At 45.7% G+C, this 23539-nt stretch overlaps 1 protein-coding gene across 1 annotated transcript in view; it reads right to left on the bottom strand.

Moving 5' to 3' along the window:
* The window catches only part of SFXN5 (sideroflexin 5), a 103604-nt gene that overhangs the window by 63458 nt on the left and 16607 nt on the right, over positions 1 to 23539 (bottom strand). The window contains exons 3-5 of the mRNA XM_017836877.1: positions 18063 to 18140; positions 1625 to 1651; positions 274 to 328 (exon numbers count right to left, since the gene is read on the bottom strand). Coding sequence (XP_017692366.1) covers positions 274 to 328; positions 1625 to 1651; positions 18063 to 18140 — 160 coding nt within the window. The remainder of the gene's footprint in view (positions 1 to 273; positions 329 to 1624; positions 1652 to 18062; positions 18141 to 23539) is intronic.

Raw genomic sequence — 23539 nt, forward strand, 5'->3', positions numbered from 1 at the left:
AAGGAAAGGAAAGGAAAGGAAAGGAAAGGAAAGGAAAGGAAAGGAAAGGAAAGGAAAGGAAAGGAAAGGAAAGGAAAGGAAAGGGAATTATTAAGCACTAGATCTTTCAGAGACAATTATCATCCTCATATTCCTTACTTGCAAAGGGATTTTGGTGTTGGAATTACTTTCTGATCTTGGTCTAAATGTTCCCAATATTCAGTTCAAAAAGAGGGAGAAAAAACCCCAACATTTTGTACAAATTCCCAGTAAAATTCATGGCACAAACCATACCTGACATTCGGAAAGGCATGAAGATGGTCTCGTTTGTGTCGGGATGGATGATAGCCTGTAATAATTTAGCACAAATTAATCATTTAGAAGTAAATAACTTAACCTGAAATACAAAGAGTGGCTCTTTCTTGGTTCTATAATGTCCCCAAAGGCCACCCACTGCTGTACCTTAACCCCAGCAGGGAAAAGGGGGGGAAAAAGGAAAACTATTTTCTGGCCCTGCCTGTTTTCAGCATCTCCACTGAGGTGCAGATCAATGTCCTGGCTGAACCTCTGCCACAGGAAAGATGGGAAAAGCCCTCAGTGTGGCAGAGGGACAGGTAGGGCTGTTGGTTCAGGAGGGAATGAGGATATAAATCACTATTCTGAGGAACATCTTTCCCATCTGCAGGTGTGGATTCAGTTTGAGAAACATCTCCTACACCTGTAGGTGTGGATTCAACCTGAGGAACATCTCCCACATCTCCAGGTGTGGATTCAGCCTGAGGAACATCTCCCACATCTCCAGGTGTGGATTCAGTCCAAGGAATATCTTTCCCACTGGAAGTCTGGATTTAGTGTGAGGAACATGTTCCCAATCAGTCTGAGGAACATCTTCCACATCTCCAGGTCTGGATTCAGTCTGAGGAACATCTTCCCCATCACTTTGAGGAACATCTTCCCCAACTGCAGTTGTGGATTCAGTTTGAGTAACATCACCCACATCTCCAGGTGTTGTAGGAAGCCTGAAATGCTTCTCCAGGATGAGATGGGATAAAAACACACAGGTATGGCCCACTTCAGATGTCACCATAAGGGACATCCAAATAAAATCACACACAGGATTCAGATTTGCCAGATAATCTGACTTTTATGGATATCCACAGCTCCTCAGCCAACTGAGGTGGCTCTGGACAGCCCAAATTCCATGGAAATCCTAAATCTGGCTCATTTGACTCATCTTTCACCCAAATTTTCCAAAGAGCCCAGGAGGCTGCACTGGCATTAAATGGCTGGGGATGAAAAATCAATTCCCAAAGGATCCAGGACTGCAGAGGAGGAAGGCACAGCCACGAGCCTTCCCAAAGAACTGTCAAACTATTTTCAAAAGACTGGAGACAAGAAATCTCTTGACTAGACAGGAAGGAGAAAATGAAGACATCAAAATATATAAATATATTTATAAAAAAAACCCCCAACTCCGGCTCTTTGGTGGCAGAGTGTTCTCTGCATTTACATTTCCATGGCAAGGCAAAACAGCAACTGGCAAAGGGAATAACAGAGAAGAGGAAAAAGGGGAAAAGCTTAGGGAAAAGAGGGAAAAGCAGCAAGAGCTGAAAATAACAAGGAAATATTAAAAAAAGTGTATTACCTGTTTGATTTTTTGAGCTCCCCACAGCTAGAAAAATAAAAGAGAATATTAAATTAAAAAAAAAATAAAATTAAAATGTAGTTGTATCCCAAACCCCAAAGATTCACCTTTTAGCTGCTGGAGTAAATGAATGTGAGGGATTGGTACGAAACACTCATTTTTTGCATCCTTGCAGGATGTATTTAAAGATCCTTTACACACCCCGAGCTCCTCGAATCTGCGTGGACAGTGAGACCAGCAAGGCAGAGACAGTGTTTTATTCGTATTGAATTATATTGGTAAGAAAGAACAACAACAGCCAGACCTCACACTCTTGAGCTGAGCTTTACAAAATCGAAAATCCTCTGCCACACGTAGGTCTCAAGGTAAATTTAGCACAGCCTCTCCTCGGACGAGCTTCCTGCGGAAATCGAGGCTTCCAGGGAACAAAGGTGGAGCAATCCCTGCAGGGATCTCTTCAAATAAAAGCTGGGTTTAGAATAAACAGAATAAGCAGCGCTAGTTTTCATTTTTTTTTTTTTTTTTGCAGGGAAAACACGCCGAAAAACGCTCGTGGAGAGGAAAAAAAAAAAAAATCTCATTTTAACTCTTCCTGTTGCTTCCTGACAGCGTCACAATACTCAGATCACAGAGATCGATGAGCACCGAGGAAGAGACATCCTACATGAGGTGCAGGTAGGGCTAATGAGGAGACCCACAACACCAAGAGATGCTCTGGAATACACATAAACCCACAGTTAATAAAGGCAGAGGGTTTTCCTCCAAGAATTACACCGAAATGCAAATTATAACCTCCAAAATCAAATCAATGTTGATGTATATGATTCTAGACATGGACGAAAAGCCAGGGCTCAAAAATACCACAACAGATAATTCTAGAGATGGATGAAAAAAAACCAGAACTCCCATAAAATATCACACCAGATCATCAGTTTTGCTCTTAAAAACTGTTCTGTTCAGCTCAAGTCTGGCTTCATCTCCCCGGCACCGGCGGGTGTTCCACCTCTGTCTGACAGCCACCGTCTATTTTTGCTCTTCCCACAGGTACTTGGAGCTGCTAAAACCACCCTTTAACCTTCATTTATAGGAAAAAAAACACAAAATCGCTGCGAGCCAGGAGCTGTTCCCTTGGCAAGCCACGTTTGCCAATCTTTTAACCACCCTCGTGGCTCTTTTACATCTTTCCAATTTGTCAACATCCTCTTGAGTCGAGGACGCCAGAAACCAGACAAATTATTCCAACAACAATTGTCCCGGAGCCAATCCAAGGGTAGGATAACCTGATGGGTTCTGCTCTTGCTGCTGATAAAGCTGAAGATGGTGATGGCTCTTTTTGGCTCAAGGAGCTCACGATTACCCACCAAAATCCCGACCCAAGCGCCCGGGTTTATATTCCTCAATAGACGCCCACGCTCCAGGTCTCATCATTTTTAGGGGATTAATTAAGCCCCATTCTTCACCTGAGGTTTAGTGCCTTCCCCAAATATAAATCCACGGAAATACTGCTGGAATAAAGTAATTAATGTATTACAAACAGCATAATTGCTCTATTATAAATAGCATAATTTGACCCACTGATAGCAGCGACCCCAACGTTTCACTCCGAATTCATCTCACACCCCAGAACTGAAGCTCTGTGATGAACTCCACCACGAGCAAAGAGTTACTGGAATATCTAAAGGTTGCATATCCACAGGCTTTTTCCTGAGGAAAAATTCCCTTTTTAAAGAAAACCATTATTCCCCATTTTTCAGTCGGAAAGCAGAGGTTGGAAGGACATGAAGAGACACAGAGACAAGATGGATCCAACCCCCACCAATCCGAAAATCCCAGGGGTGGGGGGCTGCACACCCAGACAGCTACCAGGGCTTTTCTGCACCTGCCTGAGAGCTTCCATGGGGTGAAAGTGGAACTCCTGGAGGTGCAGGTGAATTCCCAGTGTATCCCAGTGGCTGCCCAGAACTCGCCTCTCCTCAACGCGCAACGAAACCCCGGGATTTTCCTCTCCAACAGCAAGCACTGACACAAGCAAAAAGGAAGAGGGATGGTTTCCCAGCCAGCTCCAGGGCTTTTTTGGTCAAATTATCTAATTTCATTAATTGATCCCAATATTTATGCCTTTTCCCGCTGCAGTGCAAATATTGTTAGAACACGCGATTTCATTACTTCTCAGAAAGAGACTTTACAAGATGCACCTGATGAGTCACCTAAAGATTCTGCCAGCTCATTTTCACTTTTTTTTCTCCTCTAATTCATTTTCTGTCTGCAGCATTTTTCAGTAGCTCCAGTTCCCTGACGAGTCTTGCCAGCCAGGGGGGCTCGTTGCTGAAGCGAGTCTCTATTTTTGCCCAGGGATTTCATTCACGCTCTCTCCGGCCATCTTGGAGAGGCAGCCAGATTTTGATCTCATTTACACCAGCGTGAAAGCAGAGAATCCTCACTGGAGCACATGGAAAGGCTCCAGATTCGTGCTCAATTTGCCTTAGATTAAGTCTCTCATTGCTAAATATAATCAGGCTGGACTGGGAGGGTCTCCTGCAACCATTATTTTCCTTTGATGGCTCAAAATGGTAGATTTGAGGGTTTTACCATCAGTCCTATATGGGATTACACAAAGAAGTCCAGAGGAGAAGGGGGCAGAAGGGTTGGAGCACCATTAACATATTCCATCACCCATCCCACCATTCCAAGCAGCCAGCAATGGACAAGCATCTCTAACCTGTGGCCATTGGAATCTTCCACCAGGGCAGATCAAGCTCTGATTTTGATCTCATTTACACCAGTGTGAAAGCAGAGAATCCTCACTGGAGCACATGGAAAGGCTCCAGATTCGTGCTCAATTTGCCTTAGATTAAGTCTCTCATTGCTAAATATAATCAGGCTGGACTGGGAGGGTCTCCTGCAACCATTATTTTCCTTTGATGGCTCAAAATGGTAGATTTGAGGGTTTTACCATCAGTCCTATATGGGATTACACAAAGAAGTCCAGAGGAGAAGGGGGCAGAAGGGTTGGAGCACCATTAACATATTCCATCACCCATCCCACCATTCCAAGCAGCCAGCAATGGACAAGTGTCTCCAACCCGTGGCCATTGGAATCTTCCCCTAGGACAGACCAGGCTCTGCTTCACAGAGATGTCCTTCATGGACAAGGAGGAATCAGCTCCAGGACTATTCACAAGCGGTCTCAGAACCAGCATTTCAGGACTCCTGGATGAGATTTCCATCCATCCTTCCCAGGATTCTCTTTCTGTTACAGTTTTTTGAGGAAGAGACACTCCCAACCTTGTCCACCACCTACAGCAGAGCTTTAAACCCCCTGAGCTCTGGAGTCCCAGCACAGGGAGGACATGGAGCTGCTGGAGAGAGTCCAGAGGAGGCACCAAGATGATCAGAGGGATGGGGCACCTCTGCTGTGAGGAAAGGCTGGGAGAATTGGGATTGTTCAGCCTGGAGAAGAGAAGGCTTTGAGGTGACCTAACTGTGACCTTCAGTGCCTGAAGGAGCCAACAAGAAAGATGGAGAAGGCCCTTTTCCAAGAGCAGTGACAGGACAAAGGATAAGGGGATTCAAGCTGAAAGAGGGGAGGTTTTAGGTGGGATATGAAATTTTCCTGTATTTAATAGGAGGGAGGTTCATCTTTCAAGGACAACTGGTACCCTCTGTACTGCTTTTATAGTGACAGGTGTCAACTCAGAGATTTGGGCTGGATGGGTTCTTTAAATAACACTCCATTTATTTTTTTTTTTGAAAATTATCTCTAAGCTACAATTCTCCTGCTAAATAAAGGAATGCTAATGAATGTCCTGACAACCAAAGATCATTTCTATTCCCCAAGATTTATTCCAGCCTCCATCTCCTCATCACGGCCTTGGTTCTCTTCAGACTGTGGTGGTCTTTGATATCCTTCCTTAAACATTATAAGCATGTGATGTTTCTGTATAACTGAGTTCAGAGAATCATGGAATGGCCTGGACTGGACCTTAAAAATCACCTCATTCCAACCCCTGCCATGGGCAGGGACACCTTCCACTAAACCAGGTTGTTCAAAGCCCAGTTACTCAAAGGCTGGTGGTTGTTTCACCACCCTCATTGTAAAATTTATTCCTTAATTCTAACTTTAATCAACCCTCCTTCGGTTTAAAACCATCAGCCCTTGTCCTGTCATTTAAGAAATGATCTTAAACCCATGGGTCTGTGCTCTGGACATGCCACACCAGGAATAATTCTATGGAGAAAAGCCCTCATTGACAAAACATACATTAAACACACATAAGGACAAGGCACAATTATAGCCAAAGAACTAATTAGGTAGATGAGCTCAATGTATAAGAGGAAACACAGTGGTTTAAGTTTAGTCAGGCCTACCTGTGTTAGACTCTGCACCATCACACTCAAACCAACTTATAAAATTCCCTCAGCAAGAACAAGACCAAAGAGGAAATAATTGGAAGAATGAGCATTTTTAGTTAATTTATCTCAACTGTCCAGCCCAGTGGACACATGGTTCCATCTCAATATCTGCTGATCTCCCTTCCTGCTCCATCAGGGATGTTCTTCCACGAGACCCCCCCCCTGCACCCACCAAATCTTGATTTTAATAAGGTAACAGCCCGGAGTTTGCACCCCTGTCAGAAACTGCCAGGAGTTTCACACTCTGGGAGTTGTGAGGTTTATTAAAGCAAAGCTCAGCTTATCTATCCCACACTGAATTCCAAATATTGGGTGTTGGGAGCGGAACGTGTGATGCAGCAAAGCTCGTTCTGAGGAAGAGCAAACTGCTGTCACGTGTGTGGCCCTTGGGAGGGACAGCCTCCAAATCCAGGTGTGCCTTCCCAGTAACCCAAATTGTTTAACTGACGTGAAACCAGAGGGAAAGAGGGGGGAAAAACCTAAAAAAAATGAAACCTTCCTCCAAAGGAACAATTTACTGTCCTTGGGAAGCTCATGGAGGAACACATCAGGGGGATCTGGGATCACAAGTGATAATGATGGCTCTGAACAAGTTCTAACTCCATTCTGGGTCCCTTAATTGGGAGTGAAATGCCCAGAGTAGGACACCAGGGGTGGGACTCATCCTCTCTAACACGCATCTACAACAAATTAAATACCTCCTGCAGCAAATTCTCTGGATTCACTTCAGTTTGTCCAAGGATGTGTTGGAATCAGCATCCCTGAAGGGATTTAAAAACTCTGTGGATGTGACACTTGGGGACATGGGTTAGTGGTGACCTTGGCAGTGCTGATTGGATTCAATCCTATGCCAGGGCTTCACCACCCTCACAGGGAAGAATTTCTTCCCAATATCCCACCTAACCCTGCCCTCTGGCAGCGGGAAGCCGTTCCCCCTTGTCCTGGCACTCCAGGCCCTTGCAAATAGTCTCCCAGGCTTCATTGGGTACTGGGAGGGTTATAAGGTTAAACATACTGGAAAATTCACATGACCCCTTTTGCTGGTTGTCCCATGGGACATTCCCATTTGAAACTGCTCCTCGTGGCCTTTTTGATAAGAAGGTGGAGCCTGCAGGAAACACAGACAGGGAAGAACATCCATCCATGGCCTCACCCCTCAAGCCCCACTTGCTGCAATAGGGGGTCCATCCCAGACAAGGTGCTTCTCACTGATATAATTCCACCTTTATTTCACTCTGCTTCTGAGACCTTTTAATTGTTTTTGAGTTTACAGGGTCATGGATTGAGACCTCCCAAGCTCCCACTGCACTGAGTCTTCCAGCACAACATCACCTCTTCCAGCACCACAAGGCCAGCTTGGACAGGGCTTGGAGCAACCTGGTCTAGTGGAAGGTGTCCCTTTGTTTTGAAAATAGATGGTCTTTAAGATCCCTTCCAACCCCAAACCCATTCTATTACTCCACGATTTTCCCTGCTGCCTTCCTACTTACTCAAGGCATTTACGGCGGTCGGTCCTCTCCAGGCATCACCTCTCAGCAGGTGACACGAAGGCAAATAAATATCTCTCTATTTTTAGTATTTCACTAAAATGAAACACCACTTGCCAGCTGGAGGCAGTTTTGGTGCAGCCTGACAGAGCCACCACACGTTCTGCTTCGCTCCCCACCCGTGGTTTCTCCCCCAGCAGTGCGATCGCTCCCGCTTCGCGTGGCTTTCTCCCACTTCTCTCCAGCTCCAGTCCCAAAATCCCACTTCTTGGAAAGTGATATTTAACGCAGAGACAAACAAGCTCCAGCCAAAGCATTCAGGGAGGGCTGGAGGCTTTTAGCAAGATTTATAATGGTGGAATCCCAGAGCTTTTGGGTCCACATTTAATGTCACCTGAAGGCCTGTAAACCCGGCTGAGGTGCCCAACTCCACCTGCTGATAGATATGGAATCTGCTGCCTGGTTTTCCTAACAAATATGGAAAACAAGGCAACAAAAACCACTGTCTGCACTTGCTCCTCAGCAGGAAATCTCACCATTGGAGCTTTTCCAACCCTGCTCCTAAAATCTTTATGTTAAGAAGGTTTTAGCTCTAAGGAGATAAAGCTCAGGTGATTCCACACAAGGGATAAATCCTAAAGGGTATCTGTACATTTTCTGCTCTCACCTGGCAGGGAAATAAGTCAGCAGAAGAGGCTCCAGAAGCCACTGCTCTTCTTGGATGCCAGTGGATAATTCTTTTGCTGTCTTAAGCATCAGTGAGTCATAGAATAGAATCATGGAATCTTGGAATTGTTTAGGTTGGAAAAGCCCCTAAAGATCATCGAGTCCAACCATCCACCCAGCACTGCCAAGGTCACCCACCACTGACCCATGTCCCCAAGTGCCACATCCACACAGCTTTGAAATCCCTCCAGAGATGGGGACTCCACCCCTGCCGTGGGCAGCTGTGCCAGGGATGGACAACCCTTTCCAGGAAGGAATTTTCCCTGATATCCAACCTAAACCTCCCCTGGCACAGCTTGAGGCCGTTCCCTCTCCTCCTGTCCCTTGTTTCCTGTGAGCAGAGCCTGAAACCCCCGGCTCCCCCCTCCTGTCAGGGAATTGCAGAGCCAGAAGGTCCCCCCTGAGCCTCCTTTTCTCCAGGCTGAGCCCCCCCAGCTCCCTCAGCTGCTCCTGCTCCTCCAGCCCCTTCCCAGCTCCGTTCCCTTCCCTGCACATGCTCCAGCCCCTCCGTGTCTCTCCTGTCTGAGGGTCTCAGAACTGCCTCCAGCACTGGAGGTGTCTCAGCAGTGCCAGCACAGGGGATGGGCCCTGCCCTGGTCCTTCTGAGTCCCAGCTCCTGCCCATGTGCAGATCCACAAAACCTTTAGACAAATCCACACGTTGAAGAGCATTGGCTGAGTCACCTCCCTGTGCCTCGATGTTGGGAACCACATTGGAATTCACGAGCAATTCCAGCTCCCAAATCCACGGATTTACACAGATCCAAACCAAGTGTAGGTGGAACCAGAATCAAGTCCTGACTGACAAAATAAGCCAGCACTGAAAGAACACTGTGCAGCCTCACAGCGTTCAATAAACAATAAATAATTAATCCTCCCAGCATCCTACTGGAAAGACTTCAGCAGAATAAGAACCACTCACTGAAAACCACCACTTGCACCAGGGTTGGAGAAGAATTTAGATTGGTATCTGTGTTGGTACCATTGGTATCACTGGTTAATGATACCATCATTAAATCATTTGGGTTGGAAGGGACCTTTAAAGGCCATCTGGTCCAACACCCCTGCTTGGGAAGCCAGGCTTGCTAATCCAGCTGGGTTGCTCCAGATCAGATTGGCTTCATCTCATCTCATTTTAGCCACAGGAAGCTCGTAAATCTAATCTGATTTGTAATCTAGACGTGACTTTAGATCATCTCCTTTAATCCTGAAATGCTGAGCTGAAACAAAGCCAGTTTGTAACTGAGTAAGAGCATCAGGAGCAGCACCCAGTGATTCAGAGTGGGTTCTTTGAGGTGCATTAACCTACAGCTCCCTATGGAACTTTTGTCCTCTGATGGTCTGAAACGATGCCTAAAATGTCCAACTCGGTGCCACAGGGAATATTTAGATTGCAGAAGACAGAAAGTCCAAGTTCAGCCCTTGGAGCAGCAAACTGGCACTTTCTTGCCAAGAAAAGGGAGCAGCAGGACAAGTGATATATCTACGTTTTATCAGATCCTGCAAGAGACCAGAGGGGAAAAAAATTACAGTTTACTGCAAATGGGCCTCTTCTCTCTTCATCAACACTGTTAAGAAAAGCCATTATTCCCCAAAAGGGTTCCTGTTTAGTCTCTGATAGATTCATTGTTCTCTGCTGTGTCTGGGACGGCGTGAGCGGCTCTTCCCGCTGCTAACATGATTGAGGGAAGAACACAGCAATAAATATATGCCCATTAGGCTGCTGAGCCTCTTTTCACTTCACTGATACTAATGGGGAAGAAATGAAACAGTTTCAAAACAGCGAGTTGCCAAAACTGCATTTGGAAAGGCTGAAGAGTGAGAAGTCACAACTGACACGCCACTGTTCGTGCTCCGCCAACGCTCGCGGGAAGGGGCTGGTTGGAGAATAGCAAATGTCTGTCTCCAAGGGACAAGTTCAAAAAGCTGCATTTTTCATTCAGCTCGGGGTTATTTTTAATTTTTTTGGTTCTTTTTTTTCCCCCCTCCAACCGCCCCCCGATGCTGAGGGGTGAAGCTTTGAGGGTGGAGCCAAGGGTACAAAATCAGAGTTGTCTCGCTGAGACCTTGTTTCCTAACAAATAGATGTTTGTGCATCTTAAGGTGATGCACAGGTAAACACACAGTCAAATGAACAGGCAGAATTCCAACGGTAAATCTAGGGAGCTGGGTTGGACTAAATGACCTCCTGAGGTACTCTCCAGCCTGAACCAGCCTATGATCCTACAGCAAAGAGGAAGATGCACCAAAAATCTCAAACCCTGGCATCTCGGGGCTACAGATCCACAAAAGATCCACAGCTCAAGATGTTTGTTCTTGGTTTTATGATCCCTGGATTAATTTCCTACCTCCACCACAGGTTTATCTCACCTTCAGCAGCTCGAGCTGGCTGTTTATGGCACCACAGCCCCACCACCGCTCATGATCCGAGGTGTGCATCCCATCCCTCACGTTGCACAAGGCAACACAGAGCAGAGCGAAAAATACAGGGAGTCAAAGGCATAAAACGAAGCATTTTGGGAGTGGGGGAAGGGAGCTTTAGTTTTTATTAAGATCAGCTCCCTGAACCAACCAGCTGTGCCAGTGCAAGGCAGCAGGGAGGTGGGAACACATGGCCGGGAGCAGAGACATGGCAGTGCTGCCTCAGAGCTGCCATGGCATCGCACCTTCCCTGCAATATTCTGGGCACAGATCAAATTTGTGCCAGTTCACATCTGAAATCCAGGGAAAGATAAATTTAATAAGGCAGCACCTCCACTGTGGGGGGCACCACAAGACTCGGGCTGTTGTACGTCCAAGGGTGGCTTTGAGCGAATGACACAAGTTTATAGATCTCTTCTTGGCATTAAAAAAATAAAAAAAAACCTTGCAGGGAAAAAGCATCACTCACCCTGGAGAGTCCTCATTCAAGGCACATTCCTGCTATTCTGTGGCTCTTTACCTCTCTCTGCTGGCAGGACCACAGGGAGAAGCCGGGGGTGCCAACCTGAGATCGGGACCCAGGGGACAGAGGGATGGTAGAAGAGGATGATGAACCTTCTTCACTGTATTTCTTAGACTATATCCTACTTCTTGTTTAGACAGTGAATTTTTAGGACAGAGTGGTATGAACCTACAAATGGAGCAAATCAGGGCTCTGATCCCAACTTCCATCAGCCTGAAGCATTCCAAATATTGAATATTTGGAGCCCTGTCAGGCTGATGAGCAGTGATATTAAGCAGTGACACCAAGCTGAGAGCTCAGCAGCTATTTCCACCCCAATTTCAAAGCCCAAAATGACTCAGCCCACAAAGGACACGTTTTGCTGGGCACGTCAGGAATGCAGTTCCAGCGTGGAATGACTGCAGGGAATTCCAGCTGAGAAAAACAAACTATAAGGTGTTTTTGGGGAAGAACTGATAGGCAAACCTGAAGTTCCTCATGAAATATCCCTCACTGCAATCCTTCCAAGGCAGATCTTTGGTGCCTAAACACGGACAGCCTTGAAAAGGGTTTTTCTGCCGTGCACATTCCTGGAGCACAGAAATCCCCCAGAAAAAGCAGCTGTGTCCTAACCAGGGAATGATTTCCATCCCTCTGGAGCCGATAGCCGCCGAGTGCTGCTTCCCTCAACTTTTCCCACTGCTGACATGCCAGCATCAATCTGTTCCTCCAATCTGTGCTGGTCTGTTGGACAGGTTGGGAAAGGGACTCGCGCACACAGAGGACACAGATGCAATCCTACAAATTAGGCAAAGAAGCCCGAGGATAAAGGACAAAAGCCACATCATTATGCCCTGCAGTTGGTACAGCCTTTTGGTTTGAGGCTAAACCCCAGCACTAACATTCCCAAAACAGGGAAAACGTCCATGCTTAAGCAAGCTGGCTCTTCCTCCTTGTTTATCAGGCTGGTATTTTACAGCCCTTGTTTTTCAGAGGAGAAACGATTCCCCCCCGACCGGAACCTTTTTACTCCAGCGGAGATTCCCTCCAGGAGGCAGTCTGGGGAATTGCCTGCCCTGTTTGGAATTGGATATGTTACAGTCTATACCTTCTGCTGCAAATTGGCTCCCAGTGCACTCGTGTGTGTCATTCTCACCTACCCACTCGCCGATCGCAGCAGCCACCGGAGCTCCGCGCGCGGGGACGGATCCCGGATCCCGCCAACCCCGGGAGCCAACCATGGAACCACCAGTACCCATGGCTCCAGCACTGGGACTCCTACCACGCCTCTCTCTCCTGAGGTGGGCTGTGAGGAATGCTGGCTAAACAAAAAGGTTGGTTAAGTACAGTGAGATCACTTAAAGGAGCAACTCGGGATAGCGGGAGGTGTCCCTGCCCGTGGAAGGGGGGTGGAACTGGGTGGTCTTGAAGGTCTTTTCAAACCCAAACCATTCCATGGTTCTGTGGTTAAATAAGGAGCACAAAGTGCAAAGAATGTACGAAGGAATTCTTCTAGAAGGGCAATAACATGCTGATGCTCCGAGGGCTGGAGCCCCTCTGCTCTGGAGCCAGGCTGGGAGAGCTGGGGGGGTTCCCCTGGAGAAGAGAAGGCTCCAGGGAGAGCTGAGAGCCCCTGGCAGGGCCTGAAGGGGCTCCAGGAGAGCTGGAAAGGGACTGGGGACAAGGCATGGAGGGACAGGACAAGGGAGAATGGCTTCCCAGTGCCAGAGGGCAGGGATAGATGGGATATTGGGAAGCAATTCTTGGCTGGGAGGGTGGGGAGGCCCTGGCCCAGGTTGGGCAGAGAAGCTGTGGCTGCCTCTGGATCCCTGGAAGTGTCCAAGGCCATGTTGGACAGAGCTTGAAGCAACCTGGTCTAGTGGAAGGTGTCCCTGCCCATGGCAGGGGGCGGAACTGGATGATCTTTAAGGTCCCTTCCAACCCTTTCCAAACCATTCTTCGATTCCATGAATACAACACCTACAGGAAAAGATGGCACACAAACAACAACAGAACCAGTTTCTCCCATCAACATGAATCCTACACATTTCCTTTTCCCCCCCTCCACTACTAAGGATCCTACTGTTTTCCAGCTTCCCCTGGGACAGGGAGATGAAAGGGGATACAGGCCATCAGATGACACACCAGCCCTTTGAATTACTTACCCTCTCCACTGATGGACACGGTCACCAAACAGAATCAAGGCACAAGAAGTTCACTAAACCCACCACTTCTCTTGGTGTTTTCACAGCACAGATTTGTACTTCTAAACCATGATAAGAAACAGCTGTTTCCTCCATCAAACCCTTCTGGATCTGTGGAGTCCAATCACCTGACACTGAGCCACCCAAAATCCCCCACCAGGAGACCAAATCTTCCCAAGGTTTTCGGGGGTTTCTCCTCCAAGCTCTCCTCTAATCCTTTTAAAATATTTAACCCACACAACCAAGGGAACAGAAAAAACACCCCAAATAGTTGCATTATGGAGAATATCTTTTTGTTTTGAGAAAAAAATACGAATTCATGAGCCTGTCAGAGAGGGGGATCAACGACAGTGTGGGGTATTTCCCCTACACAGAATACTTTCAGTTGGTGGGGTTTTAATAAGTGGAATGTGAACCACTCAACTTCGTATTTAACAAAAAACAAGTCTGGCTGTTAAATATTTAAATTAAAAAAACAAGCTAAGCTGAAGAAGTGGCGACTGGAGAGGGTTTTCTTGCTCTGAATAAATCCTGATCGAGCAGCTACTTCTCCTCTGTTTTGCTGACTAAATAATTGATACAGCAGTGATCAAAATCATGTTTTTAAAACATCTTTCTAATGTAGGGATAAACCCTCAATAAGGAGCTCTCAGCAGTCCAGCAGCTATCGACAGCCAAGGGATCAATTCTTCATTTTTGCTAATGACGCCCAAGAAATGGGATTTTACCACCTTGAGTTAATGGTCGTTTTCCTGAGCAGCAAAATCACTCCGAGAGCAAAACCAAGAATTATTGGATGAGTGTGAGAGACCTGAAAGGGGCAGAGCTGTAGGTGTTGGAAGTGTTGGTGTCTGGGAATCATCTCGGAGAGAGCAGCGTTGATTCTGGAAACTGCTCATGGGGAGCTGGTAAAAGTACAATTACGACTCTTCGGAGCTTTTTTTCTTTAATGATCATGTCTCTTCAGAGGTTTGTTGGTTTTTTTTTTTTTGCTTTAGATAGCCCCTCACTGTTCCATCTCGGCTCATTTCGAAAAATCTGCCTGGGAAAATGCAGAAGAGAAAAAGCCTCGTTCCACGAGAGCCCTGTCAAGGAGACGCGCGTGGAGGAGACGCTTGACGTGACATAGCTTTAGGCTCTCCTATTTCCCATCTTTTCACGTGGTGAAACCATTTCAGCGAGCGATAGAGCTGCCGCGAGGCTCCCAGCTACCGCCTGCCTGCCATCCTTCCCAAGAACCACGGATTTCTGAATGAGGAGGGGGGGGGGGGAAAAAAAAAGGAGGAATTCGAGCACTGTCAAACGCGCCGCTCCACCAAAGTGGATCCGTCGGGAGATTAGCGAAACACTCTGTCAAAACAACCTGTCTCCTTGATCTCAAAGCTGATATTTGAAGGGGGGAAGGGGGAAAGCGCTGGGTTCTTAGAGAACTAATGCTTTAAAACTCTGCCCAAACCGTTATTTTTAAAGTCTTGCTTTTGGTGGTCGTGACTTTCGTTCCGATTATGAAATGGGAGACCACCCAGGCATCTCTTCTCTGCACGTGTTGTATCCAAGCCATGCCTGAAGAGCCTGTTTTAAAGGGCAGCAATTGCATTTTTCGGGGGGGGGTTTGAGCAACTAAACCCAAATCAGCTCTTAAACCAAGAAGATAAAGCAGAGTTCTGCTCTCTTGAGCATCACTGAAGTTCTGCTCAGCCTTTCTGATGAGTAATAACAGCAATTTCTCCTCTCTCAGATACAAAACACGAGATGAGCCAAGTCACTGCTCCATCTTACACTTCTTGCCCACGGTGAACACAAAGGGATTAGCTCTGATCACAGTCAGAGAGGGGGGGGAAAAAAACCCCAAATCAGTCAAAAATCAAATTACCACTCATCTGCTCTCTCCTGCCTGCCTGTGGCAACACATCAGTGCATCAGAGGAGTGTGTGACACTCAGCCATCAGCTACATAAAACATCAGATGGCTCAGTCCTTTATTCCAACATTAGCCCATGCACTTCCCCAGAGCTGCATCACATCCCTTTCCCACATTAGGACCAGAACAACTGCAAATTGTTAATGCCTCGTAGCCAGAGTTCCACCCTGCAGACAGTGGTGCACAGAAAAGGCATAAATATGGTAAAACTCAGCTTGAGGAAAGCAAAAACCTGTTCTCCAGGTGTCCTTTGGTTCAAATTTCACCTTCACCCAGATGGAACACACAGGAGCCAACAGCGTTTGATGATTTTATCCATCTTCACTGGGCAGGCTCCTGGGAGCTGGGCTGGAGCAAGACTTCTCCACATGGCCAATAATGGGGACAGTTTTGGGTCCCTCACAACAAGAAGGACATGGAGGGGTTGGAGTGTGTGCAGGGAAGGGAACGGAGCTGGGGAAAGGGCTGGAGCAGCAGGAGCAGCTGAGGGAGCTGGGGGGGCTCAGCCTGGAGAAAAGGAGGCTCAGGGGGGACCTTCTGGCTCTGCAACTCCCTGACAGGAGGGGGGAGCCACGGGGAGGTTGGGCTCTGATTGTCACCTGCTTCCAGGTCCTTCCATCTTCACTCTCTTTGGAGTGGTTGTGGTACACTGGGCAAAAATTCAGCTTTGATGGGATCTACCCACAGAATCATGGAATGGTTTGTTGTGGAAGGGAACTTCAAAGCCCATCCAGTCCCACCCCCTGCCATGGGCAGGGACACCTTCCACTAGCCCAGGTTGCTCCAGCCTGGCCTTGGACACTTCCAGGGATCCAGGGGCAGCCACAGCTTCTCTGCCCAACCTGGGACAGGGCCTCTCCACCCTCACAGGGAAGAATTTCTTCCCAATATCCCATTTAAATCAACCCTCTTCAGCTTAAAACCGAGACAAGATTTTACTACAAACCCCATTATTTTTTACACTGATGTGCTGCCATTTCTCTAGGAAAGGCATTTCTGCCATCATTTCCTTTCTCCTCCTCTGCCCCACACCTTTGTTTCACACTCAGAGCCCTCCAGCTTGCACAGGTTTCCCCTCCTGCAAACGATGTCATGGCTGAGTCAAACAAAACCCACGATGCTTTTCCTTGCTCTCTCCCCCTGCAGTTCTGAATGAACTCTGGGAATAGCCTGGGTTTGTCACCGTGCAAAATGTAGGTCAAAAGTCTGCGTGGTTTGCACAAGGGATGACTTGGGTGTCATCTGCCTGGAGGCAGATGGGAACTGAGTCATCTGCTGCTGCATCACTCCCTGCTTTCCTCCTTTCCCAACCCCGGGTTCTCCTTCCTTACCATCAGATTGTGGTTGAAGGAGTGCAGTGACACCAAAACACCAGGAGGGCAATGCCTTGTGACATGCAGGGAGGGGATATTTCCCATTTCTTTTCTTTTGTGCCTCTTTCCCAAGACAGCCCCTACCACGCCAGTTGCCACTTTTTAAAGACAACACAAATTTGAATTTTCTTCATTTACCTGCTGTATTTGTCTTTCACAGGGAGAAATTATCACTTGGGAACAGCAAATAAAAATATAAAAGAGGCTATTTGACCAATAGGAAGAAGAGTTCTCCACCATTTCCACCATTGCTTTTTTTGGGAGGTGCCCTGCTCCTTTGGCACCCCTTGCTTTTATATCCCCTCGAGTAACTCTGCCAATCCCTTCATCCTGTTCTTTATATTAAGTAGAAATTCTTTATATTAAGTAGAAATTAAATATTTTGTGGTGGTTGCACAAACATGGACCACAAAGAAGCCCCTGAGTCCGTGTCGTGGTCGGGTGGCCACACGTGGACAGGGAAGGAAAAGAGTTCGAGGGAACAGCCAGAAAATTCATAATTTTTGTTTCACGACACAGATTTGGAGGTAAAAGGCTCAAAAAGCAGCCTAACCCCTCTAAAATATTAATCTCTGCTTCCACAGGTTTGATGTGTCCATAAATAGCAGCCACAAGCCCAAAAAGCAGGACTGATGGGGTCTTGGAGAGATCACCCAGCTCGTCCCTCTGTCCCAAAGTTCTACCAAAACCGACCCTTTTCTCAGCAACTGCCCCAAAAACTCTGCTAAGACCTTCCCATCAAGGGAGGGGGTCCCACAACCTCCTGCAGCTTTCACCCCAACAGCAGGAACGTCACCCAACAAGAAGCACCACTACTGATGGTACAACCTGTAACACGAGGACATCCAGAGGGTTTTACGTTGGTTTATGTGTTTATTTCTGTGGAGAAATGACAATTATCATAACCAACATGAAGGCTGTAGGGGAAGGGGGTGATGCCTCACAGCTGCTGGGTACAAGAAGCTACAGGGCTGACAAGAAGGTTTCATTCAGTTAAAAAAAAAAAGAAAATGATGTGGGTTTGGTTTTAATTTTACGAGCGCAGTTTGCAAGAGAAGCCAGGACAGGATTTCACCAGTAGAAACACCAAAAATATCCATTTGACCACAGACACAGCCTAAACCCCCCACCTCATCCTGCCCTCCCTGTTTGAGTATCAAAGATGGATGACTGAGGGTGTTCAGGAACCCCACCTTCCTTCAAAGGCCAGGCAATCCCATGTCACCTAAAAACGTGGCTGTGGAAACGCTGTGCCTTGCTCCAAAAATCAGAAAAATACTTCATATATAGAAGTTTTCACGACTGGTTCAAAAAAAAACCACAAAAAACCCTCCATAAACACCTGTAACCGAAGGAATAAGCAGGAATTTTAATAAAGGTTTTTCCCTCTCACCTCTTTGTTGGTGACTCCTGGGGGCAGAGTGCCATGTTTGTAATCCTCCAGGAGCTGCACTGCTTCCTTCAGACGACTCTGCAAAGAAAAACAACAGTGGTCTGTGATCCTGGTCCTGCACTGAATCCTTTATGGAAGGCAAGGAATTAAAGGTATATAATTGTATTATCTTTCATGCAAACCTTGGCATAGAATCATAGAAACACAGATGGTTTGGGTTGGAAGGGAACTTAAAAGACCATTTCCAACCCCCTGCCATGGGCAGGGACACCTTCCACTAGCCCAGGTTGCTCCAACCTGGCCTTGGACACTTCCAGGGATCCAGGGGCAGCCAGACCTCCTCTGGGCAACCTGTGCCAGGGCCTCCCCACCCTCACAGCCAACAATTCCCTCCCAATATCTAATCTCTCCCTGCCCTCTGGCAGTGGGAAGCCATTCCCCTTTGTCCTGGTACTCCAGGCCCTTGTGAAAAATCCAATTTAAATCTGTCCTCTTTCAGCTTAAATCCATTATGATGGGTCCTTTTATCTGTAAGATAAAAAAGGAAAAAAGATGTGGACACTTGTTTCTGCTGGTTGGCACAGCCCTGCTGGTTTTTATCTAACAATAGAAGCTGGAGGAAAATAGTCAGAGGTGCAGAGGAAGAAACAAAAGAGAAAACAGAAAAAAACCTCCCCTTGCAATTCATCTCTAGAAGTCAAAATAAAAATTGAGAGTCTCCACGGAATCCCAGAATGGTTTGGGTTGGAAGGGAGCTTCAAGACCATCTGGTTCCAACCCCCTGCCATGGGCAGGGACACCTTCCACTAGAAGGTCTTCCTGTGGTACCAGAGATGTGACAAATCTTGGAGACGAGGGATTTCTCAGAGGTTGAAATGAGTTTAAGACCAAACAGACACATTCAGGTGCGACAATGAATCCCCCATCATGGACACCAGCATCGCTCCATGTCACTGCAGATGAACATCTCCCAGTGATGCCAACAGGGAAACAGCTTCAGTTGGAGACCTGGTTTTCCCCAAACCCTCTCCCAGTGCGTGTCCTGGGCGGGCACAGCTGAAGGGAAGAGTAAGGTAGGAGTCTCTCCATATTAAGCATCACCTTTAAGCACTCAGTGCCCCATAAAAAGTTCTGTTCTCTCTAAAAATCCCAAAGTCAGTTGTCATTGCAGTGAAAGTTTGAACCTGACTATCACTAACGACTCAAGTCCATGCTCGTGTAAATAAAGACCTTCCTCAGGGTGTGACGAAACAGAAGAATAAATACATTTAGACTGAGGTCAGACCTTGGGGTCTGCAGCTTCCTCATGAGGGGCAGCTCCAATCTCCACTCCCTGTGCCCAGGGACAACACCCAGGGAATGGCTGGAGCTGTGCCAGGGCAGGCTCAGGTTGGATCTCAGGCAAAGGTTCTTCCCCCAGAGGCTGGTTGGGCACTGCCCAGGCTCCCCAGGGCAGTGGGCACAGCCCCGAGGCTGCCAGAGCTCCAGGAGGGTTTGGACAACGCTCTGAGGGACAGGGGGGGATTGTTGGGGTGTCCTGTGCAGGGCCAGGGGTTGGACTGGATGGTCCTGGTGGGTCCCTTCCAGCTCAGGATAATTTATAATTCTATGATTTCATGTGTTCAAGGAACCACAGGAACATTAAGCCTGTCAGAATCACCAATTTACTCCCAGAACAGTTATTCATATTTATAGAAACATAAAAAAGCTTTCTGCAGCTGAAGCACTCCATATAAACATCTAATACTTTCAAGAACCACATATATAAAAATTCCAATAAATATATATAATATGATCTTAGAGGTCTTTTTCAGCCTTAAGGATTCTACGATCTTACAATTCTACATTGTGTGTATATAAACTACATTATATAGAATATATATGTATATAAGTGTACATATATGTATATTAATATATACATAAGTACTGTATATTGACATACACATATATATTAAGATATACACTTAAGTATTGTTTATTATATACACATATATTAGTATGTGTATATACACATAAGTATTATATATTAATATATATACATATATTAATATATACACTTAAATATTGTATATTATCTATACATATATTAATATGTGTATATACATGTAAATGTTATATATTAATATATAATAATTACTACCTATATAATAATTCCAGTAAATATATATAGTATGATTTTAGAGGTCTTCTCCAGCCTTAAGGATTCTATGATCCTACAATTCTAACTGTGTGTATATAAACAACATTATATAGAATATATATGTACATAAGTGTACATATATGTATATTAATATATACACAAGTATTGTATATTAATATATACACAAGTATTGTATATTAATATATACATATATATTAACATATACACTTAAGTATTGTATATTATGTATACATATATTAATATGTGTATATACACATAAATATTATATATTAATATATACATATATTAATATACACACTTAAATATTGTATATTATTTATACATATATTAATATGTGTATATACACATAAGTATTATATACTAATATATAATAATTACTACATATATAATAATTCAAATAAATATATACAGTATGATCTCAGAGAACTTTTCCAGCCTTAAGGATTCTATGATCCTACAATTCTACATTGTGTGTATATAAATTGCATTATATAGAATATATATGTACATAAGTGTACATATATGTATATTAATATATACACAAGTATTGTATATTATGTATACATATATTAATATGTGTATATACACATAAGTATTATATCTTAATACATACATAGTTTTACAAGTATTTTATGTATATTAATATATGTGTATTATATAATATTATAGTATATATGTATATTAGTATATACCTTTTCCCCTTGGAAAATACATATATTTCTATAAAATATATATTTTTTTAATTGAAATAAAAAACCTCCCAGGGCAGAAGCAAACAGGTAGAAAGGTTCTTTGATTAGCCCAAGCTTAAGAGGAACGAGTCAGGACACAAAGAGCAGCTTTGGTGGGGATAAATCTGCTCCTCCACCTGCAGAAAGCACCGGATCACCAAGGAAAGCCTCCCAAATACTTGAAGCCAAACAAATCCCTCGGCCACACATCCCCCAAAGCCTCCTGCAGGTTGGCATCCAGACGAGTAACATCCACTCCGGGTCGGCATTTCGGCACCGGCTCCGTTGTTTTGGCAGCTTTTCCAACATCAGTGCCGGAGAAATTTCAGAAATACGGGATGTTTTGCCCGAACTATCCCGGAGCGCGACGGTGGCTCGTGTAGATTTGGTGCAATCCCGCCAAGGCTCCCCATTCCCATCTCCCACAATCCCTCCGTCAACACCGCGAGCGTCCCGGAGCTCATTAGGAACTCGCATCCATGGAATCAGCGGCAGGGAAACTACTTTCCCCCCTTTCATGCCAACATCAAAGAGTACTTTGTTGTTTCCTTGGAAGCACCGACGGTTACGCCAACCTGAAAGCAGCAATTAACGAAGGACCATTGTCCTTGAAACATTCCGCACGCGGGACACACGGAATCGCGGCGATTCCCTCGCTCGGGATCGGATCCACGGCCGGTTTGACGGCGGCTGAGCTCACATCGTCAGCCCCACGTTATTCCCAGCCCTTTTTTTTTTTGTTTGTTTGTGTGTGTTTTATAGATTTTTCCAGGGATTAGGAGCTACTCAGCAGAGCAGGGAGTCTGTGCAAAGACACCGAAGGAGGTTGAGAATCAGAGAGAGGAAAAACCTCGGAAAAAACCCTCATATTCTTGGCAAAAGGTGGGGTCAGAGATGGGGCTTGGTTGTGTTGGTCAAGCTCAGTGTTCCCAGTCACGCTCACAGCCCTGTGGCACCACAAACACTTAACAAGTGATAAATTTTCGGGTTTCTGCCCTGTTTCTGGGAATGTTGCCCTGAAATTGGTTTCCTCTTCCACTCAGCTCCGTGCCTGACACACCCCTCCAAAAAGAGCTGTGGATCATCCTTCTCAGGCTTTCCTAAGCCACTTTTTTGGGATTTAGAATCACAGAATATCCTGAACTGATCCCCAAAGACCATCAAAACCAGCTCCTGAATTCCCAGAGTGCTCTGGGATAATTTCCTACCAGGTGGGGCTTTGGTCCACTTGATGATTCCCCCACCACCGCTGGCACATTTATTCCCCATCCCAAAAGGGACCAGGGGATGTTGAGAGCATGAAGGATCTGAAATAAAGACATTTAAGGCCAACACTAGACTATATTTTAGTGCCAGCTGTGGGCACTTTCTTTTCCTCTTCTATTCCCATTTTATTGGGGTACTGGGAAATTCAGAAAGCCATATCCATCGGTTTTTAGGGATGTTTGAGTATCAAAGATGGATGACTGAGGGTGTTCAGGAACCCCCCCTTCCTTCAAAGGCCAGGCAATCCCATGTCACCTAAAAACTTGGCTGTGGAAACACTGTGCCTTGCTCCAAAAATCAGAAAAATACTTCACATATAAAAGTTTTCACGACTGGTTCAAAAAAAAAACCACAAAAACCCCCCTCACAGACACCTGCTAAATCTGCCTTAAAATTTAAACTCAGCTTACTAAAAAATTATATGCAAGTGGTAGAGTGAACCTTTCCTGGACTTTCCCGGAAGGAGCTTGCAGTCTTCAAGAGCGGAAATGTGTCCTGGATGTTTCAGTGGATAAGACCAGTCACTGGTCATCCTTTTCCATGACTATCCAACATCCCAGACAGAGAAATGAGTCCTTATTTCTTAAGCCAAGTCCTCTTGACATCAGACAAAAAAAAGAAGAGTTCTGAATTAGGGTGGTGTTTTCTGGTGATGCAGCACTGGGTGACACTCTGTTCCTCCAGAAGGGTTTAGGAGCTCACAGGGAAGAAAAGCTGATCTTGAGAAACGGACACACGGGATGAAATCCAACATCATGGACAGGCTCAAATTCCTGCAAGACCCTCAGGGCTCTGAGGCTGGAATGATCAACTACAATAAAAGCCAGTTTAGAGTGTTGGTTGATCAGTGGAAAACCATGAAGGGCTGCAGCCATGAGAAACAAATCAGATTTTTAAGCTGTTTCAGGTACTTCCAGCCTGTAAAGAGGAGCAATCCCACAAGATCACAACAGGACTCGAGGGTCTTGAGGTTGTTCTTGGTAGCTCTGTGCCTCATGGATGTTTAAAAACATCATATCAGGACGAAGTTATTACCTAGAAAGAGCATCAATAAATTACAGTTGTATAATATCACGGACAGCCTGATAATCCAGAGGTGAAAAAACCTGACAGCTGACTGCCTAATGACTGCAGATCCAGGGAAGACAACCCTTCTTGCCTCCAAAGCTGGAAAAATAACTCCGGAGTGCCAGCACAACATTCTGGAGAGCCATTTGTGCTCATTACTGGTATGTGTTTTTGTCACTGAAATTACCTACACTGCGTGTCTTGCAAATTATCTCCCCAGAACAGCATGTAACTCTGAATGAAAAACTGGG

Source organism: Lepidothrix coronata, unplaced genomic scaffold (assembly GCF_001604755.1).
Source record: "Lepidothrix coronata isolate B3197 unplaced genomic scaffold, Lepidothrix_coronata-1.0 Scaffold287, whole genome shotgun sequence".
Taxonomy (NCBI): domain Eukaryota; kingdom Metazoa; phylum Chordata; class Aves; order Passeriformes; family Pipridae; genus Lepidothrix; species Lepidothrix coronata.